Raw genomic sequence first — 18261 nt, 5'->3', positions numbered from 1 at the left:
AATTGACAGTCATTGGGCACTTTCGATTTCGACTTTGTTGTGTCCGCAGGCCCGACTGGCTAATGAACTACCAGGGAATGGTGGGGCTGGCTGCCAGTCAAGTCTGGTGGACGGCTGAGGTGGAGGAGGCCTTCGACCAGGCCCAAAATCATGGCAATATGCGGGCAATGAAGGATTTCTTGGGCAAGAACAACTACCAGATCGAGGAGCTGGTCCTGAAGGTGCGCTCCAATCTCTCCCGCAACGATCGACTCAAGTTCAAGGCCCAGTGCACAGTGGATGTCCATGCGAGGGACATTATTGACAATTTCGTGCGGGACAATGTCCTGGATGCCAGCGAATTCAGCTGGGAAAGCCAGCTCCGTTTCTACTGGATGAAGTTCTACGATAATCTGCATGTGCTCCAGTGCTCCGGCAGCTTTGACTTTGGTTACGAGTACATGGGTCTTAATGGACGCCTAGTTATTACGCCCCTCACGGATCGTATTTACTTAACCATCACCCAAGCGCTGCTCATGAATCTGGGTGGTGCTCCTGCTGGACCAGCTGGAACGGGCAAAACGGAGACGGTTAAGGATCTGGCCAAGGCCATGGGCCTGCTTTGTGTGGTCACAAATTGCGGCGAGGGCATGGACTACCGGGCAGTGGGCACCATACTCTCCGGCTTGGTCCAGTGCGGTGCCTGGGGATGCTTCGACGAGTTCAATCGTATCGACATCTCGGTGCTCAGTGTAATATCAACCCAGTTACAAACTATCAGAAACGGTTTGATAAGGAAACTGGATCGGTTTGTGGTATGTAGCCAAGAGATTAGCCATCTACTCTATTTATTAATGGTTTTTGGTATTAGTTTGAAGGCGTTGAGATCCATCTGGATCCCAAGTGCGGCGTGTTTGTGACCATGAATCCTGGCTACGCTGGCCGCACGGAGCTGCCCGAGTCCGTCAAGGCCTTATTCCGCCCAGTGACCTGCATCAAACCCGATCTAGAGCTGATCTGCCTGATCTCTCTGTTCTCCGATGGATTCCTTACCGCCAAGGTGTTGGCCAAGAAGATGACCGTTTTGTACTCCCTGGCGCAGGCGCAGCTTTCGAAGCAGTGCCATTACGATTGGGGATTGAGATCCCTCAACTCTGTGCTGCGAATGGCTGGCGTGATGAAGAGGCAGTCGGAGGATCTACCGGAGGCAGTGGTCCTGATGCGAGTGCTGCGTGACATGAACTTTCCCAAATTCGTGTTCGAGGATGTGCCATTGTTTCTGGGACTCATCAAGGATCTGTTTCCTGGTATCGACTGCCCCCGCATCGGTTATCCGGACTTCAATGCCGCCGTGCGTCATGTCCTGGTCAACGATGGCTATATATTGCTGCCCGATCAGGTGCGTCTGTCCACTGGTTTGTGCCCTGTCACTGCCGTGTTGACAGTGGCAACAACCCATAGTCAGCCGTGTCACTCTCCTGGCGGCCATCACTTTGACACTTTGTAAATTGCGCCATGTCGCATAATCGCAAATGAAGGAAATGTTACAAAGCATTTTGCCCCGGCTTCTACGGTGACCCACCGCCCACCGTCCACGTCCAATTTCAACTTTGCTTCTCCAACAACTGCTGACAATTTTCACTAATACAATTTTCCATTTCTTCATTCTCTCCTCCATGCACGCTATTCTCGAACTCCTGGCAAAACCCTTGCCACTTTCATCAAACAAAATGTTGCGCAAATGTCGGCCACCTTCTGCCGGAAATGGACAACTGCTGGACATGCGATGTCACCCGGGTTCGGTTCCTCCCGTCCGGGCAACCCCATTTATGACAACTAAATCCCTACAATGGCCACGCCTTCATCGTCCTTTTGAAAAACTCTGGCTGGCTGGCTGGTTGGCTGACTGGCAGGAGGACAAAGTAGTGCAAATGTACGAGACCATGATGACCAGGCACTCGACCATGTTGGTGGGCCCTACAGGTGGCGGGAAAACTGTCGTCATAAATGCCCTGATCAAGGCGCAGACCCACATGGGCCTGCCCACCAAGTGCCTTGTGCTTAACCCCAAGGTAAGTGGACGCATGGCCATGGACTCCATCCCCTCAAATTTAGACAAGCGCACAAATTGCCTCCTCCTGCGGGCACTTTTAGTTTCCTCCGCCCTTTATGAGCTTAGGTGCATGTCCTTTGGCCTCGTCCTGTCTTCAAATTGCACTTCTTTCTGTTTTCTCTGTTTTTCGCATTTCGCTTTGGCAAATCCGAGTTGTTAAGTGCTTGTGAAATTGTTCAATTGCTTGGACTGTAATTACTCCATGAAATATTGAAAAACATTGATACTGCAATTCCGAAGCAATCAGGCTTTGGTCCACAGAAAACCAAAACATTCTTCATCATTGTGCATAAATTAAGCTTTAAGAAAGTATCATCATTGGCATGTATTCGGTCATGTTTATGATCATATTTTTATTTTCAGGCCTGTTCCGTGATTGAATTATACGGCTTTTTGGATATGGAAACGAGGGATTGGATTGATGGATTGTTTTCAAATATATTTCGTGAAATGAATAAGCCCATCGAGCGTGAGGTACGTAAAAAGGGGCTGCCTTTTTGAGTGGGATTAGGGGGCTCCGATGGCAAACAACTGGGCAGGTGCGAGTGCCAACCCGCCGGGAATCGAAGTGCAGCATCAGCGAATCCGCATCCCCATCCGACAACAACCACGCTCCATGTCGTCCCGCGTTGGGGCTCAAATGCAGGTGCTTGGTGGTTGCGGCGCATCATTCATGCGGAAATCGCGTTCATACAGTAATAAGCCGGGATTGCATAAAAGCTGAACATGGGGTATATGGGTTTGGTACAAGTACGTAATTTCTTAAAAAATAAATTAAATTCAACTGGGGGGTTAGGTATTAGCATTGTTTATTGTAATCAATTCATACCTCGTAATTTTCCCGAATGGGGAACATGATTTTAATACTTTGTAGGGTAAACTAAAACGGTATTTCCATGAGACTCGGACAATTTTTTATTGAGCGAATCCCTGCTGATTTTCGTATCCAAGCCAAGCTCATTCATTCGGCTCCGCAGAGTAATCACTCGTGGGTGGTAAGCTGACTGGGGGCGACTAAGCGACTGGGTGACTGGGTGACGACGAGAACTCGGGTGACAGGCGTTGAGTAACGCACTTAGGCTAATGCAACCCAATGCCAACTCACCGACAGGAGCGACGTTACGCCTGCTTCGATGGAGATGTGGATGCTCTGTGGATCGAAAACATGAACTCGGTGATGGATGATAACAAGCTGCTGACTTTGGCTAACGGCGAGCGCATCCGTCTGGAGAACTACTGTGCCCTGCTCTTCGAGGTGGGCAATCTGAACTACGCCTCCCCAGCTACCGTCTCCCGGGCAGGAATGGTGTACGTGGATCCAAAAAATCTGCGATACAGTCCGTTCTGGCAGCGGTGGGTGCTCACCCGGCCAGAGCCGCAGCGCGAACTCCTCAACGACTTCTTTGAGAAGATCATCACGCAGACCATAGCCTTCATTCTGGAGGGCCTCGATGGCACTACTCAGGGTAATCCGCTGAAGCTTGTCATAATGCAAACGGACCTAAACATGGTGACTCAGTTTTGCAATCTCTACGACGCCCTGCTGCCCAACTACGTTATGGATAGTAAGAACTACGATGAGCCGGTGCTGCAGACCTACAACACAGACAGTCTGGAGTGCTGTTTCCTGCAGGCGGTCTATGGCTCCATGGGCGCTTGTCTGGTGGAGAAGCATCAGCCTGTCTTTGATGAGTATATGAAGCGCATATCCGGCTTTCCGTTGGTGCAGGACACACCGGAGAATCCCGCCTCCGGCGGACAGTTTCCGCAGAGCAAGCCCACACTGTACGACTACTTCTGGGACGTCAAGGACAACGTGTGGAAGGCCTGGGAATGGGTGGTGGTGCCGTACACGCACGACCCCCAGGTGAAGTTCAGTGAGATCCTGGTGCCCACGGTGGACAACACGCGAACAAATCGTACCCTTAGTCTGATGAGTGAGGTGAGTGTGGTGCCTGGATGTTTGGGAATGTCATTACTCCCGGCTTCTAGGGAGATGCCTTATTAATGTTTGTCCCTATTTCGATTGCGTTGCTTCAACTCCAACTCCAACTCGAATCCCGTTTACAGATCAAACGACCCGTTCTGCTTGTGGGAGAGGCTGGCACATCAAAGACGGCGACCATCATGCAATATTTGCGCAATCTCAATCCGAGTGTCAACGTAATTGAAAAATCTCTCTGACAAACGTCGTGTTCCCGGCTAACATGGCGACCCCATCCTTTTCGCATCCCTTTCAGGTCATACTCAATATTAATTTTTCATCGAGAACCTCATCGCTGGATGTGCAGCACACCCTGGAGGCGGCCGTGGAGAAACGCACCAAGGATACGTACGGGCCTCCGATGGGCAAGAGAATTGCCTGCTTTATTGATGACATGAACATGCCGCAGGTGGATGAGTGAGTTCATGTCGTTACGGCAGCAAGATAGCGCAACGAATTCCATCTCACGGTTCCATCTCATCTCGCTTATCTTCCTCCCTCGCAGATATGGCACTCAGCAGCCAATTGCCCTGCTGAAGCTATTCTTTGAACGCGGCGGAATGTACGACCGCGACAAGGATCTCAACTGGAAGAAGTTTAAGGATCTGACCTTCTACGCAGCCATGGGAACAGCGGGAGGCGGTAGGAACGAGGTGGATCCCCGATTTATCAGCATGTTCTCCACCTACAACATCATATTCCCCAACGATGAGTCCCTCATCCAGATCTACTCCTCCATCTTCAAGGGCCATATGCAATTTGTGAACTTCCAGCCGCAGTACATGCTTATAGCCGACATGATTGTCCATATGACACTAAAACTTTTCAAGGTAAGTTAGCCCCTATATAATACTATACAAAGATGTATAGTGGATTTCTAAAGTACTTACACATTAATTTTAAATGTTTATAATGTTTTTAATGTGTTTTAAACATTTGAACTCAACCATTTTGAACTCAACTTTACCAAAGTTGATGGCCTTCCAATTTCATGCCTCGGGAATACCGATTATAAAATGCATTTTTGTGACATTTAAGATATTTCTCTGACACCCATATAGACTTATTGTTCTGCATTTATTTATCTGCCTTCGGTTGAAATTTATTTCAATATCAGTGAACACCTTGACTGCATTCAGTGCAAATTCACTAGAAGAAATCAATTCCTGAATAATGCTTTAAGGCCTCTCACAAATTTTATGAAATTCGATTTACATATGCAAATAACGACAATTTTTCATAATCTGCTTTGCTGTGCCGCTCACCTCCTGCCACGCCCCACGCCCCACTCCCACATCCCCTGGCTCGCCGTACAATGGAAATGGAAATTATTCAATGGTCTGTAATGCACTACGACGTCGGGCTTGGTCGGTCGTCCTCTCCATCGTCCTTGTTCTCAATCTCGTAGCTGCTCCATTGGTTTCTCGAGTGCAACTCAGTGCCGTAGTCGCCGTAGACGACCCACCCGTACTTGCACCACCACCAATCCACTGCACTCCAGAACCACTCCACTCTGCCCTCACAATGGTCACCCGCCTCGACGGCTGCCTAGTTGACTGTATCTGGGCCTTCACTGTGGGTGTGGCTGTGTATGTAGACGTAGATGTATCTGTATCTGGTGCTGCTGCTCTGCTCAGCTCAGTGCTCGTTTTGCCTATCTTTGCCGGAATATCTTGGCCGGGACGAAATTTGATTATGTTCAAGTATTGAACTGTAGAGAGATGGCTCTTTTCGCAGCTGTGGGCGTGGCACCGGGTCCGGAGCATTAGTTTATGGTCCTTTTAACAATTGTTGACACTAAAATATTATCGCATTTCATTGCGTGCAGATAAAAATGCATTTGTCGCCGCAATTGCCACAAGCAGCCAGCGTAGCCTGGTAGAGCACGACCCTTCCATATCCGAAAAAATGATTTACTTACACCTGCCCTTCTCCCGGTCCGTGCGGCGCCCACCGGGCAAGCGGAGGAGCTCCTAGTTCGTATGTCTTCTTTACACACTCAGGGCAAGGATATTAATGCGCCACGAAATGGAGTGAAATGAATTATTTGAATAGAATTGCCGTTTCTCAGAAGCGCGCGCTGCTGGTGCGGCGACTGCAACTCGATAATGGCTGTAAATTCAGCAACTTGGCAGTGTCCCCAAAAGTGGGCGTCGCAAGTCCTTGCTGCGACCCTTGTGAACGCATATTGCTAGTCGAGATAAAATTGATTTGTGTGGGGGGCTATTCATGGGGCGCTGTGGTGTGTGTGCTCCACCGGTTACATGGACCATTGTGTGGTTAGGCTCGCTTATGCTAATTGCTTCCTGATTCCCAGATCGTGATTGTGGACCTGCCACCAACGCCCTCCAAGTTCCACTACATCTTCAATCTGAAGGATCTGTCGCGTATCTTTGCGGGACTGCTGCTCATCGAGCCCACTTCCTTCAAGGGCCTGAGGGACCTGATTCGGGTGTGGCGCAACGAGTACACCAGGATCATATGCGATCGCCTGATAGCCGATACTGTGAGTATTACTACATTTTAATACCAATTCTCATTCCTGTATTCTGGTTATCCTTGCTTCCAGGACATCGCCAATGTGCGTCGAAATCTGGCTTTAGAAGTGGCCGAACGGTTTCCTCCATCTTTCGAGGAGGAGCATGGATTTATTGATGCAGAAGCAGCGGAAGCTGAGGCACAGGCTCGCCTGCTCTATGAGCCATCCAAGGCTGATTTCGATGGTGGAGAGGAAGAGGGCGAAGAGGAAGAGGAGGGCGAGGAGGCACCTCAGGTGATACTCTCGCTCAAGGACTACGTCCTGCGCGATCCACTGCTCTTTGGAGACTTCCGCAATTTTACCAATGAATCTGAGCCTCGTTTATATGAGGATCTGTTGGACTACAACTCTGTTTACTTCCTTTTCACGGAGATCCTAGAGGAATACTGTGAACGCAAACAAAAGATGACATTGGTCCTGTTCGAGGACTGTCTGGAGCATCTGACTCGCGTCCATCGGACGCTGCGCATGAATCGTGGACATGTGCTGCTCATTGGAGTCGGTGGCAGTGGCAAGAAGTGTATTACTCGACTGGCCGCCTTTGCAGCCGAATGCGATGTCTTTGAGATAACTATTTCCCGTGGTTACAATGAGGCCGCGTTCCGGGAAGATCTAAAGATCCTTTACACCATAGCGGGTGTGAAGCGAAAGAAGGTCGTGTTCTTGTTTACGGGAGCACAGGTAGCAGAAGAGGGCTTCCTGGAGTTGATCAACAATATCCTGACAGTGGGCCAAGTGCCAGCCCTGTTCCCCGATGAAGACAAGGATGGCATTGTCAATCAAGTGCGCAAGTTCGCCGAAGAGGATGGAGTTTCGGCATCCAAGTGAGTGACAGAATATTCACCATCACTCGTGTTGGCTTAATCCCATTTCCCTCAATCACAGGGACGCTGTTTGGGGCTACTTCCTGCGCACCTGTGCGGAAAACCTGCACGTGGTCCTATGCATGTCTCCGGCTGGCGATGCGCTGCGCAATCGGTGTCGAAACTTCCCGGGTCTCATTGGCAGTACCTACATCGATTGGGTGTTCCCGTGGCCCCGACAGGCTTTGTACGCGGTGGCCAAGCTCTTCCTCACCGAGCACCGCCTGATTCCGGCGACCCATCGAGAGGCCATCGTGGAGCATGTGGTCCATGTCCATACTTCAATTCAGCAGTACTCGAAGGACTATCTGGCCAAGCTAAGACGCAACAATTTTGTCACCCCCAAACACTACTTGGACTATATTAACACCTATAGAGGGTTGTTGGGTACGCGAAAGCACAATAGAGAAAAAAATATCTATTTCATTCTAATATTTTTATGCAGAGGAAAAGGCGAAATTCATTACGCAGCAACGTTCTCGTCTCGGTGAGGGCATCAAAAAAATCGAGGAAGCTTCCGTGCAAATCGACGAACTGCGTATTATTGTCACGGAGCAGAAGAAGAACGTGGCTGTAGCCTCCGAGGAGTGCGAGGCCATGTTGGTCACTATCGAATCGTCCACTCAAAAGGCGAATGTCAAGAAGGCCGAGGCATCGGAGAAGTCTGTTGAGGTGGAGATTAAGGGCAAACAGATTGCTATCGAAAAGGACGAAGCCGAGGAGATTCTGGCAGAGGCGATGCCGGCCCTAGAGGAGGCCAGATTGGCCCTATCCCAACTCGAAAAGGCTCAGATCACTGAGATCCGATCCTTTGCCACACCACCAGCTGCCGTGCAAGTCGTTTGCGAGTGCGTTGCTATTCTGAAGGGCTACAAGGAGATCAATTGGAAGAGTGCCAAAGGAATGATGAGCGACGTCAACTTCCTGAAGAGCTTGATGGAGATGGACTGCGAGGCTTTGACGCAAAAGCAAATAACGCAGTGCCGACAGCATATGAAGACTGGAAACCTAGAGGATATGGCAAAGATATCCGTTGCTGGTGCGGGTTTACTTAGATTCGTCAGAGCTGTGCTCGGCTTCTTCGATGTATATAAAGAGGTGAAGCCCAAGAAGGAACGCTTGGACTTCCTTGTCGAAGAGCAAGAAGTACAGATTAAGCTGCTGAATCACCTGAATGGAGAGATCCAAAAGCTGGAGGAGAAGCTGAATGAGTTGAACGAGAATTATGCTACCTCCATGAAACAGATGCGTGCCCTCACTGAAATGATGCAGCAGGCGGAGCGTCGTCTGATTGCCTCCGACAAGTTGATCAGTGGTTTGACTTCTGAGCTAATCCGCTGGAGCAAGGAGATGGCTAGCCTGGGACAGCAGCTCATCGACAGCGTGGGTGGGTGCCTGATCAGTGCCTCATTTTTGGCCTACACGGGCGCCTTTACCTGGGAGTTCCGCAAGACGATGGTCTTCGAAGATTGGCTGGAAGACATTGTGTCCCTGGGAATTCCCATACAGCTACCATTTAAAATCGATGGTTACCTCACCACCGATGTCGAGATCTCCCAGTGGAGCAACGAGGGTTTGCCCCCCGACGAGCTTTCCGTCCAAAATGGCATCCTCACCATGCGCGCCTCGCGGTTTCCACTCTGCATTGATCCTCAGCTGCAGGCCTTACAGTGGATACGCAAAAGGGAGTTCAGGAATAATCTGAAAGTACTTTCATTCAGCGACTCTGACTTCCTCAAGCAGCTGGAGATGGCCATTATGTACGGAACGCCTGTACTATTTGAAGATGTGGACGATTATATAGACCCAGTGATTGACGACATTCTGCAAAAGAACATTCGCATTCAGGGCGGTCGCAAGTTCGTCATGCTGGGTGACAAGGAGGTGGATTGGGATCCGGGCTTCCGAGTATACTTAACCACCAAGTTCTCTAACCCTAAATTCGATCCCGCAGTCTATGCCAAGGCACTAGTTATCAACTACACGGTAACCCAGACCGGTTTGGAGGACCAGCTACTAAGCGTGGTAGTAGGCACCGAGCGTCCAGATCTTGAGGCTCAGCGTGAATTCTTGATCGCCCAGACCAGCGAGAATAAACAGTTGCTGCAGCAGCTGGAGGATTCACTGCTACGTGAGCTGTCCACCTCGACGGGCAACATGTTGGACAATGTGGAACTGATTGAAACACTAGAGAACACAAAAACTAAGGCGGGCGTCGTCATGGAACAGCTAAAACTGGCTGCAGATACGGCGGCGGACATTGAGGTGCTTCGAAATGGATATCGTCCGGCTGCCAAACGTGGAGCTGTACTTTTCTTTGCCCTGTCGGACATGGCCACAGTGAATAGCATGTACCAGTATGCACTGGCCGCCTATTTGGATGTGTTCGTTTACTCCCTGCGAAAGGCTGTGCCGGATGCTAGTCTCAACAAGCGGTTAAACAACATCATCAAAACGCTTACGGAAAACGTTTACTGTTACGGCTGCACGGGCATCTTTGAAAGGCATAAGCTGCTCTTCTCCTTCCAAATCGCCACTAAACTCGCTCAGCGGGACGGCATTTTGCTGCAATCCGAGCTGGACTTCTTCATCAAGGGCAGCATTGCTCTAACCAAGAGCGAGCGCTCCAACCCCTGCAAGTGGCTGAGTGAGAAGAGCTGGGAGGATCTGCTCAAGTTGGCCTTCGATTTCCCAGATACTTTCGGCACCTTACCAGACCACTTTGGTCGTTTCCTTGTCGAATGGAAAGAGGTGAGTTGAACATTCTTCTAAGATCATTGAAAAGCATATTTAAATAAGTCGAAAATAGAATGTTAATTACCACATTTCAAAGCTCAAAAATAGATTTCCTTTTCAGTTTTGGGCAATCCACGTTTAAAGCACAGTTTAAACGTAACTTAAGCACCCAAAATGCAGAGCTTCTGAACCTCAATGGAGGTTCAGCCGTACGCTGTTAAATGTTCATGTTTTCCATATTTTTTGTATTTTCTTTTCCGATTTTCCCGCTGCTCGCTTGGGTGTATCATCTTCAACGTCAACGTCAACTCCGATGCCGTTATCAAATTGCTGCTACTGCTGTTCTGTGGACGGTGCTATAAAATGCACAACAACAACGGCGATGGCCCTACAACAATAAACATCCACCGACCCAACATCCCAACAACCCTACAACTTGGACTCGGATGGTCGATGGGAACGAAACTGCTTCTGATTCTGATTCTGACTGGCATGTGGCATTCACTGACTTCCGTTCCGTTGCCGACGCTCATTTTGCCTGCACTTATCGCCATCGCCATCGTCATCCGAATGCCCATGAACTGGGTGCTGTGGATTCTGGTCCTGTGCTCTTGGTGCTCGGTCGTCGGTCCTGTGTCCTGTGTCCTGTGTCCTGTGCCCTGCCCATCGTGCAGTGGTTCGACTTGGAGAATCCTGAGGAGGTGGCATGTCCGGGCGACTACAACATCAAATGCAATGCATTCCAGGCAAGTGCTGCGTCCTGCCGCTGCTGTATATTCATCCACTCGCTTTGCATGCTTTCAGCTTCGAGTGGTCCTGGCCAGGAGCTGCTCCTCCAACTCAGGCTCCTACTCAAATGCTCCTTCTGAGTAGTTGCTGTTGCTCTTGCCCGTTTGCCATTGAGCGTTATTGGATTTCGTACTTTATGCCCGCTTGTAGTGGATTATTATGTACAAACCAGGCACAAACCCATCTGCATACCCACACCATCATCCATATCCATGCCCCAAAAGGACACCACTTCGTGGGTGGGTTGGTGTGGTGGGCGTTTAGTTTTACTCGACTTTTGCTACGTCCTGCAACTTTGGCGCACATTTTCCTCTCAAGTTATTAGCAGCCTGTTTTTGTCAGCCAGCATGCCCGGCAGTATTCCTATATATGGATGTCTCCTTGGGTGTCTGTGTGCATTACCATATTTTATCAATTTTCCAAACCATTAGATGAGCGGCAATTTGCGCCCGCAGTCGCACTTGAAACCAGCGCCAAGCGAAGCGAGCCCAATTTGCACTTGAGTTGTGCTCGAAACCGCAGAAACCGTTGGCAACACCCAAGAGCAAAAGCAATAGCAACAATGGAGCAGCTACTGGCCAACTATGGAGGACTGATGACGAGCTGTCGTCGGCTCATTGTCATTTATGTGTATTAAAATGTCTAAAGCCCAAGGATTTCGCCCATCTCCCCCACAGAAATTAATGTTCCTGCGCTGCTTCCGCGTGGATCGCATCTTCAGGAGTATAAATCAATACATCGTCGAAACGATGGATGAGTTCTATATCATGCCGCCCGTGGTGAGCTTCTCTGCCATATACGAGCAGACCTCTAGCACGATTCCCGTGTGCTTTGTACTGAGTGCCGGGTCGGATCCCACAAATGATTTGATCAAACTAGCGGATTCAATTGTCGGCATGTCGAACTTCTGTCACATTTCGCTGGGACAGGGTCAGGAGAAGGCCGCCTTGCGACTCCTGGATGGTGCCATCAAGCAGGGAATGTGGCTGATGTTGCAGAATGGACACCTACTGATCAGGTTTGTCCGGGAGCTGGAAAAGTATCTGGATCGCATCGAGAATCCGCATCCGGACTTTAGATTGTGGATAACCACAGATCCCACGCCCTCGTTCCCCATTGGCATTCTGCAGAAGTCTCTGAAGGGTAAAGTGTATACCTCTTATATTCATTTCTGAGTATTCTTACAATTTATCATTACTTTCGCAGTCGTCACTGAGCCACCCAATGGTCTCAAGCTCAATCTGCGCTCCACGTACTTCAAAGTGCGTCAGGAGCGCCTCGAGAGCTGCTCTCATGTGGCTTTCCGACCACTGGTCTATGTGCTGGCCTTCTTCCACGCCGTCGTCCAAGTAAGTGGACCAGTTATAGTGAGCCATAGATATCGCTATTTACAGAAGGAACCCAGCTGGTCGAGTGTGTGGAGTTGTTTATTTATTAATCTCTTAATTTCTAGCAGCTGAAAGCTTTTCAGAGTGAAGTTGCACAATTGATGGAGCAGCAGCAGCAGAAGCAGTTGCAGCAAATTGATATTGATCGTCCAGTTGCAGGCACTCCGATTAATTTGTGTAACCATTTCCCATCCGCAGGAGCGTCGCAAGTACGACAAACTGGGCTGGAACATAGCGTACGATTTCAACGACACGGACTTCGAGGTGTGCACCGAAATCCTGCGCACTTACCTAACACGATGTGGCACTGGTAAAATACCGTGGAACAGTTTGAAATACCTAATTGGTGAGGTGATGTATGGTGGACGGGTCATCGATGACTTTGACCGGCGGATAACCAACTGCTACATGAACGAGTACATGGGCGACTTTCTGTTTGATGAGTTCAAGGTATTCCACTTTTATGAGGACGAAAACGTGGACTACTGCCTGCCGGAAGAGGAGACCATACTGAAAGAGGACTACATAGGTGAGCGAAGGGCAGTTGGTGGACACATTTTCAAGCTATTTACATATGTAATGCATTGATAACAGCGCACATCGACAAACTGCCGCTGGTCAACAAGCCGGATGTATTTGGTTTGCATCCGAACGCGGAAATCGGTTATTACACAATGGCGGCACGCAACATTTGGAACAGTTTGATTGAGCTGCAGCCGCAAACGGGTAAGTGGATGGTGTAGGATCCTGGTCGGATCCAATCCAATGTTTAACCGCCGTACAGCCGCGGGCACAACTGCTCGAGAGATAGCATCTAGCACAAAAAAACGCACATATTATCCTGATTATCAAACGCACTTGCCTTCCACCATACGCCTATCCGCCGATAATTCGAAGCGGAATCGGAAAAAAGTAATGATAATAATATAATGTAGATATGACCACTGTCCAGTGGCCAGTGGCCACCACCCATGGTAAATGGGCAATGGTAAATGGTTCAATTTGCATGCAACGTGTGCCAATTGTCAGCCGTTTATTACATTTTATCTTGTTGATTTTCATTCCGGCACACTCTCTGCTATGCAATGTTGTATTTTTGGCATGTTGAATTTTTAATTTAATTTAATTAATTAGTTGCGGTTTTGCAATTAACTTTATTGCATGCGCCATTATTGCCGGCGCACAACAGCAATGCACACATTAAAAATTAAAATAGAACCGCACACGTAGCCCACATGGGTCGGGTCAGATTGTAGGGCAGTCCACGGGCATATGTACCTACATCCCTATATACATATATACCCGTACTATATATACAGATGTATGTATATATCCTCACTTGCTATCCCACTGGTATTCACTCACTTTCATCGGATTGCCGCAAATCGCAGCGAATCGAGTTCAAACCTCACCGCACCAACCGCCATCAGAATTACCAAAAAATGGCAAAAACGTCACACAAAAGTCGATAATTTTGCGTTACGGACTTAAACGTGTTAAAACCGCCATCAGTGTGCACTTTCCAACTGCCAGCCCCCCAATTGCATTCACCCACTCAGAAACATGCATATTTTTTATATGTGTGGCCTTGTAAATAATTGTATATACAATTTGGAATATTTTTTTAAATATATTCGCACACATGAAGTGACCAAGTGGACACCACCGACCGAAGTCAATCCTGGTAAAGTATTCATCGTAAACAGAAGAGCCACCCCTTCATTGTCCATTTAGTGTAAATAAAAGTAATAATAATAAGAACAAATATTTCCACTGATTAAAAATCGAGTTTAACCATTTCATTTCAATCGAGATACGCAAGGACATACGATTGTCCAAAAAAGTTCAGCTGCAGGGAATATTTAAAACGCTACCATAAATAGGAAAATTAAATGCATTGTTTTTGAATCATGTATAATTCTATTGTTTTAGAGATTATTGATATGAGCATATTAGTAAATTTTTAATTCATTAGTTAAAGCAGAACTTCAACCCACAAAAGGGAGAACATCAATATGCTCGAAAACCTATTGAGTAGCTCCCAGTAAAATTCCGATAATTTGCATATTCATGAGCTTTAGTATTTGCTAATTGACACTTCAACAAAAAAGTAAAGCGGGGACGAAAAAATTCTATTTGGGTGCTCGATAAAGGGTAAAATTAATAAAATCAACAGAAAAGCAGGGAGGAGAATGGACGTGGCAGCAAAAAAAAAAAAAAAAAAAAGAGGGCAAATGGAAAAACCACAGGCCCTGCATATATTACTGCGGCATTTTCCTTGCCTTTGTCCCGTCACCTGCCAGCACCACAATCCTCCACTGACGTTCTTTCTCCCTTTTTCGGTGCATGGTGCATCCAGGTGAGGGAACTGGTGGAATCAGCCGCGACGACTTCATCGACTCGGTGGCAGCCGGCATACTGAAGAAGCTACCCCCCGCCTTCGAGACGTGGCGCATCCGCAAACAGATCCAGATGAGCCTGTCACCCACCGGTGTGGTGCTGCTCCAGGAGCTGGACCGCTTTAATCTGCTGGTCGTGCGGATCAAGAAGACGCTGGAGCTGCTGCGCAAGGTAACTAACAGTATTAAGGATATATACATGGGTAGATTGTGGGGGGACTTAGTCGTATATGGCTGTCAATAGAGGCCGCACATAAATCCTTCAGCCTTGTTTTGCATTTCGCATTTGTTTATGCATTTGCCAACTTGGCTGGCGACCAAGCAAACAATGTCCAAATTTGAATGTGTACGATGGGCTGGTGCTGGAGCTAGAGCTGGAGCTGCATCTGGAGGACATGGGATGGGAGATGCCGCCCTCAGCTAAGGCTGCATTTTGTTGCCAAAATAAATTTACAAATGCAAATGAACCCGGGGAGGACTTTTGTCTTGGCCCCGGGATCTGCAGTCACGCCCACACATGTGCCTTTCCATTGTGCCTTTTAATTTAATTGCATGCTCTCTCCGCAGGCCATTGCCGGCGAAATCGGCATGGACAATGTGCTGGACAACATTGCCAACTCGTTGTTCAATGGCCTCCTGCCAGGCGCGTGGAGCAAGTTGGCGCCGGCCACATGCAAACAGTTGGCCAGCTGGCTGGAGCACTTGCGGGTGAGTAGATACGGAACGAGCCAAGCGCCGAGCGCCGAGTTCAGTCGACTCCGAGTCGATTCAACTCGGGTTGGATCAAATGGAGTCCTTCCATAGTCCACAGTCTACAGCCCTTTCACAGGCGCTACGCTCATTAATCAGCTAAGCGCAAAATCAATCAAGGTGAGTTCGTGTCCACTAATCAGCCGTTCTATCTATCGTTCGCACAGCTCCGGGCCGTGCAATACAAATACTGGACGCTTTCAGGGGAGCCACTGGTCATGTGGCTGTCGGGCCTGCATATTCCGCAAAGTTATCTCACGGCCCTGGTGCAGGTGAGTTTGCATTGTCGCGCCTTTGCCGGTGGTGCGCCGCATGTACACTGCGAGAAAAGTGTTCATCATACAACACATTTCTTAATTGAGCGTGTATTCCTAATGTAAAATTTTTAACTTCTCATTTCCTCCTAAAAATACCCGGTCTTTCATGCTCAACATTTCATATTCCTCTGAGTCTGTAGCACTTTTCTGAGTGTATTTCCCCAACCTTTCAGATTGCCTGTCGCCGCAACGCCTGGCCATTGGATCGCTCCACGCTTTTCACCTACGTAACCAAGTTTGCGGACCCCGACGATGTGGAGGAGCGCCCAGTGACGGTGAGTAGGGACAATGCTTCCCATTCACTGCTGGTCCACCCGATGTTCTAAATGGAAAACGATGACCCAACTCCATTCTGGTTCAGGGGCTGGCACTAATTTCGTAATTAGGAATTCTGTTTGCATTTTAATCGCTCAACTTTTTGCAGGGCTGCCTGGTGCACGGTCTGTACATTGAGGGCGGGCGCTTTGACATGGCCACTAATCAGCTGGCGCGTTCCCATCCCAAGGTCCTGGTCGAGGAGCTGGCCATTCTCGCCGTGGAGCCCATCGAGGCGCACCGTCTCAAGCTGCAGGTCAGTGCGAATTCGGGGATCAGGTGTGGGATGGTCCGGGGTGTGGGATTGTCCCGGCTGGTCAACCTGGATAGCCAGGATAACCAGGATAGCTACCGTCTGGCAGTGACAAGTACTAATGTGCGCTTGTATCTACATATGCCAGGGGGCGCTGGACGGTGGCGGGGGCGTGGTCACGCTGATATTTGTTTAAATGCATAGCACTAAATTACAGCTAATGGGTAAACTGTTGTGCTAATTGTTTCCGTATTTTAACACTAAAAGCTTTTGAGCACGAAAGAAAATATGCTATAAAATGGGAGAGACCATGAACTTGGTCTTTAGCAGCTGCGACAACAACTAACATTTTTTCCTGATCCTATAGAATACCTACCTTGCTCCGGTATATACGACATCGCTGCGTAGGAACGCCATGGGTGTGGGCCTGGTCTTTGAGGCTAATTTGGCCACTTCCGAGGATCTGAGTCACTGGATTCTGCAGGGCGTCTGTCTGACCCTGAATACAGATACCTAAGACTTTGCTTTTATAAGAAGACTGATGATTACTGAATGTTATTTTTTCGTACTCGAAATATTTGTAGCTGTTCTCTCATGAAGATAACATACGTTTATGAGAAAAGAAATCTATGGAGGGAGCTTGCCCCACTCTCCACCTACATTCAATTAAAAGACTGTCTTCCGTTTAGTATTGATTAATATTTATCGAATGGATTTACTAAGCCAAATAAATCTATGTTTACAGCTCTGTAGTGGCAATGGAGTTTATTATTATTAAGAACGTAGGTTGCTAGTGCCTGTCAATAACGTGATTTGTGCCTGAACCGCCTGATGATATGCCGCCGCTCCTCCGCCTGGCATTACCTGCGTCGCCAGCATCCGAAGCAGCCCTTGAACTTGTCCAGAATGGTCGTCTTCATGGAGGGCAGCAGGAGCTCGAGATTCTGGGTGCCAGCACTGTCGTCCGACTCCAGATCCGAGTCAATGGTCATCTCCTGTATGCTGAAGGTGTCAGTCAGTTCGTGGTTCTGCTGGCGGCGCTTGGACCGCTTCAGTTGGGCCGGAAAGAAGGAGATCTCCTCGGCCTCGTCGCTGCTCTCGGATTTGTAGTCCACCAGGGGCTTGTGTTCCGGTTCGCCAGGAATGGGTAGTCGGTTGATCGGTATCAGGGTGGATGACTGCGTCTTGGTGGCCTGCGATTGGATAGAATACTCTATATAACATATTGACCGTAGTGGGTGGATGTGGGTTAGCGCACCTGCTCCTCCTGAAACTGAGTGTAGTTCCGCCGGGCGCGCTCGACCTTCAGCTCCAGTTTGCGCTGCAGTATGCGGCATGTGTTGGGTGGCTCGTGGCCTCGACCGCTTCCTCCTCCGGTCGCTTCCTCCTCTTCATCGATTTCTATGGTCGTGGGGGCATAGACCTTGCCGGCACCCCTGAATGCCACCTCAAACTCCAAATCGGACATATGCTTGGGTGCTCCGCTGGCCGTTTTCTGCATTGGCGTTACCCGTTAGCCGTGAAAAATTGCATTTTCCTCACTCAGCTGTTGTTGTTGATCCCATGTACTTACCAGGAGTCCCGCGGCCCCATCCTCGTAGATGTTCGATTGCCTGTCCTCGCTGTCGATGCCGCTATCCTCCATAGTTTAAAATATCTGGACTAACTCTCTTGAATTGGTTTAAAAAAGCGAATTAAACGCGATGACAACACAAACAAATTTTATTGTCTTCCTCTGCACGACTCCAGAACTCCAATCAACCCCAGAACTCAGAGCGCAGGCTCCACGAACAGCTGATGGTGGGAAAACTGCGGAAAATCAATAACCCCTTGGCC

The 18261-nt window shown here is 48.8% G+C and overlaps 2 protein-coding genes across 2 annotated transcripts in view; one reads left to right on the top strand and one right to left on the bottom strand.

The window, feature by feature from the left end:
• The window catches only part of LOC6538170 (dynein axonemal heavy chain 10), a 33119-nt gene extending 15942 nt beyond the window's left edge, over positions 1 to 17177 (top strand). Inside the window, exons 24-46 of the mRNA XM_002098662.4 lie at positions 50 to 794; positions 851 to 1378; positions 1893 to 2051; positions 2456 to 2566; positions 3204 to 4034; positions 4163 to 4255; positions 4333 to 4493; positions 4582 to 4906; positions 6394 to 6582; positions 6646 to 7439; positions 7501 to 7865; positions 7924 to 10229; positions 10889 to 10960; positions 11681 to 12146; positions 12210 to 12352; positions 12590 to 12920; positions 12986 to 13117; positions 14751 to 14962; positions 15358 to 15498; positions 15708 to 15812; positions 16031 to 16132; positions 16282 to 16428; positions 16793 to 17177. Coding sequence (XP_002098698.2) covers positions 50 to 794; positions 851 to 1378; positions 1893 to 2051; positions 2456 to 2566; positions 3204 to 4034; positions 4163 to 4255; positions 4333 to 4493; positions 4582 to 4906; positions 6394 to 6582; positions 6646 to 7439; positions 7501 to 7865; positions 7924 to 10229; positions 10889 to 10960; positions 11681 to 12146; positions 12210 to 12352; positions 12590 to 12920; positions 12986 to 13117; positions 14751 to 14962; positions 15358 to 15498; positions 15708 to 15812; positions 16031 to 16132; positions 16282 to 16428; positions 16793 to 16942 — 8608 coding nt within the window. The 3' untranslated portion in view covers positions 16943 to 17177. The remainder of the gene's footprint in view (positions 1 to 49; positions 795 to 850; positions 1379 to 1892; positions 2052 to 2455; positions 2567 to 3203; positions 4035 to 4162; positions 4256 to 4332; positions 4494 to 4581; positions 4907 to 6393; positions 6583 to 6645; positions 7440 to 7500; positions 7866 to 7923; positions 10230 to 10888; positions 10961 to 11680; positions 12147 to 12209; positions 12353 to 12589; positions 12921 to 12985; positions 13118 to 14750; positions 14963 to 15357; positions 15499 to 15707; positions 15813 to 16030; positions 16133 to 16281; positions 16429 to 16792) is intronic.
• On the bottom strand, positions 17110 to 18205 carry LOC6538174. Its single transcript, XM_002098666.4, has 3 exons — positions 17999 to 18205; positions 17684 to 17920; positions 17110 to 17618 (listed from the first exon to the last, which is right to left on the bottom strand). The coding sequence occupies exons 1-3, from the start codon at positions 18068 to 18070 to the stop codon at positions 17286 to 17288; spliced, it is 642 nt and encodes a 213-aa protein (XP_002098702.1). The 5' UTR covers positions 18071 to 18205; the 3' UTR covers positions 17110 to 17285.
• Between the last annotated feature and the right edge of the window lie 56 nt (positions 18206 to 18261).

Source organism: Drosophila yakuba, chromosome 3R (genome assembly GCF_016746365.2).
Source record: "Drosophila yakuba strain Tai18E2 chromosome 3R, Prin_Dyak_Tai18E2_2.1, whole genome shotgun sequence".
Classification (NCBI taxonomy): Eukaryota; Metazoa; Arthropoda; class Insecta; order Diptera; family Drosophilidae; genus Drosophila; species Drosophila yakuba.
The sequence above is the reverse complement of the archived record's forward strand: the minus strand, read 5'-3'. Positions and strand labels throughout refer to the sequence as shown.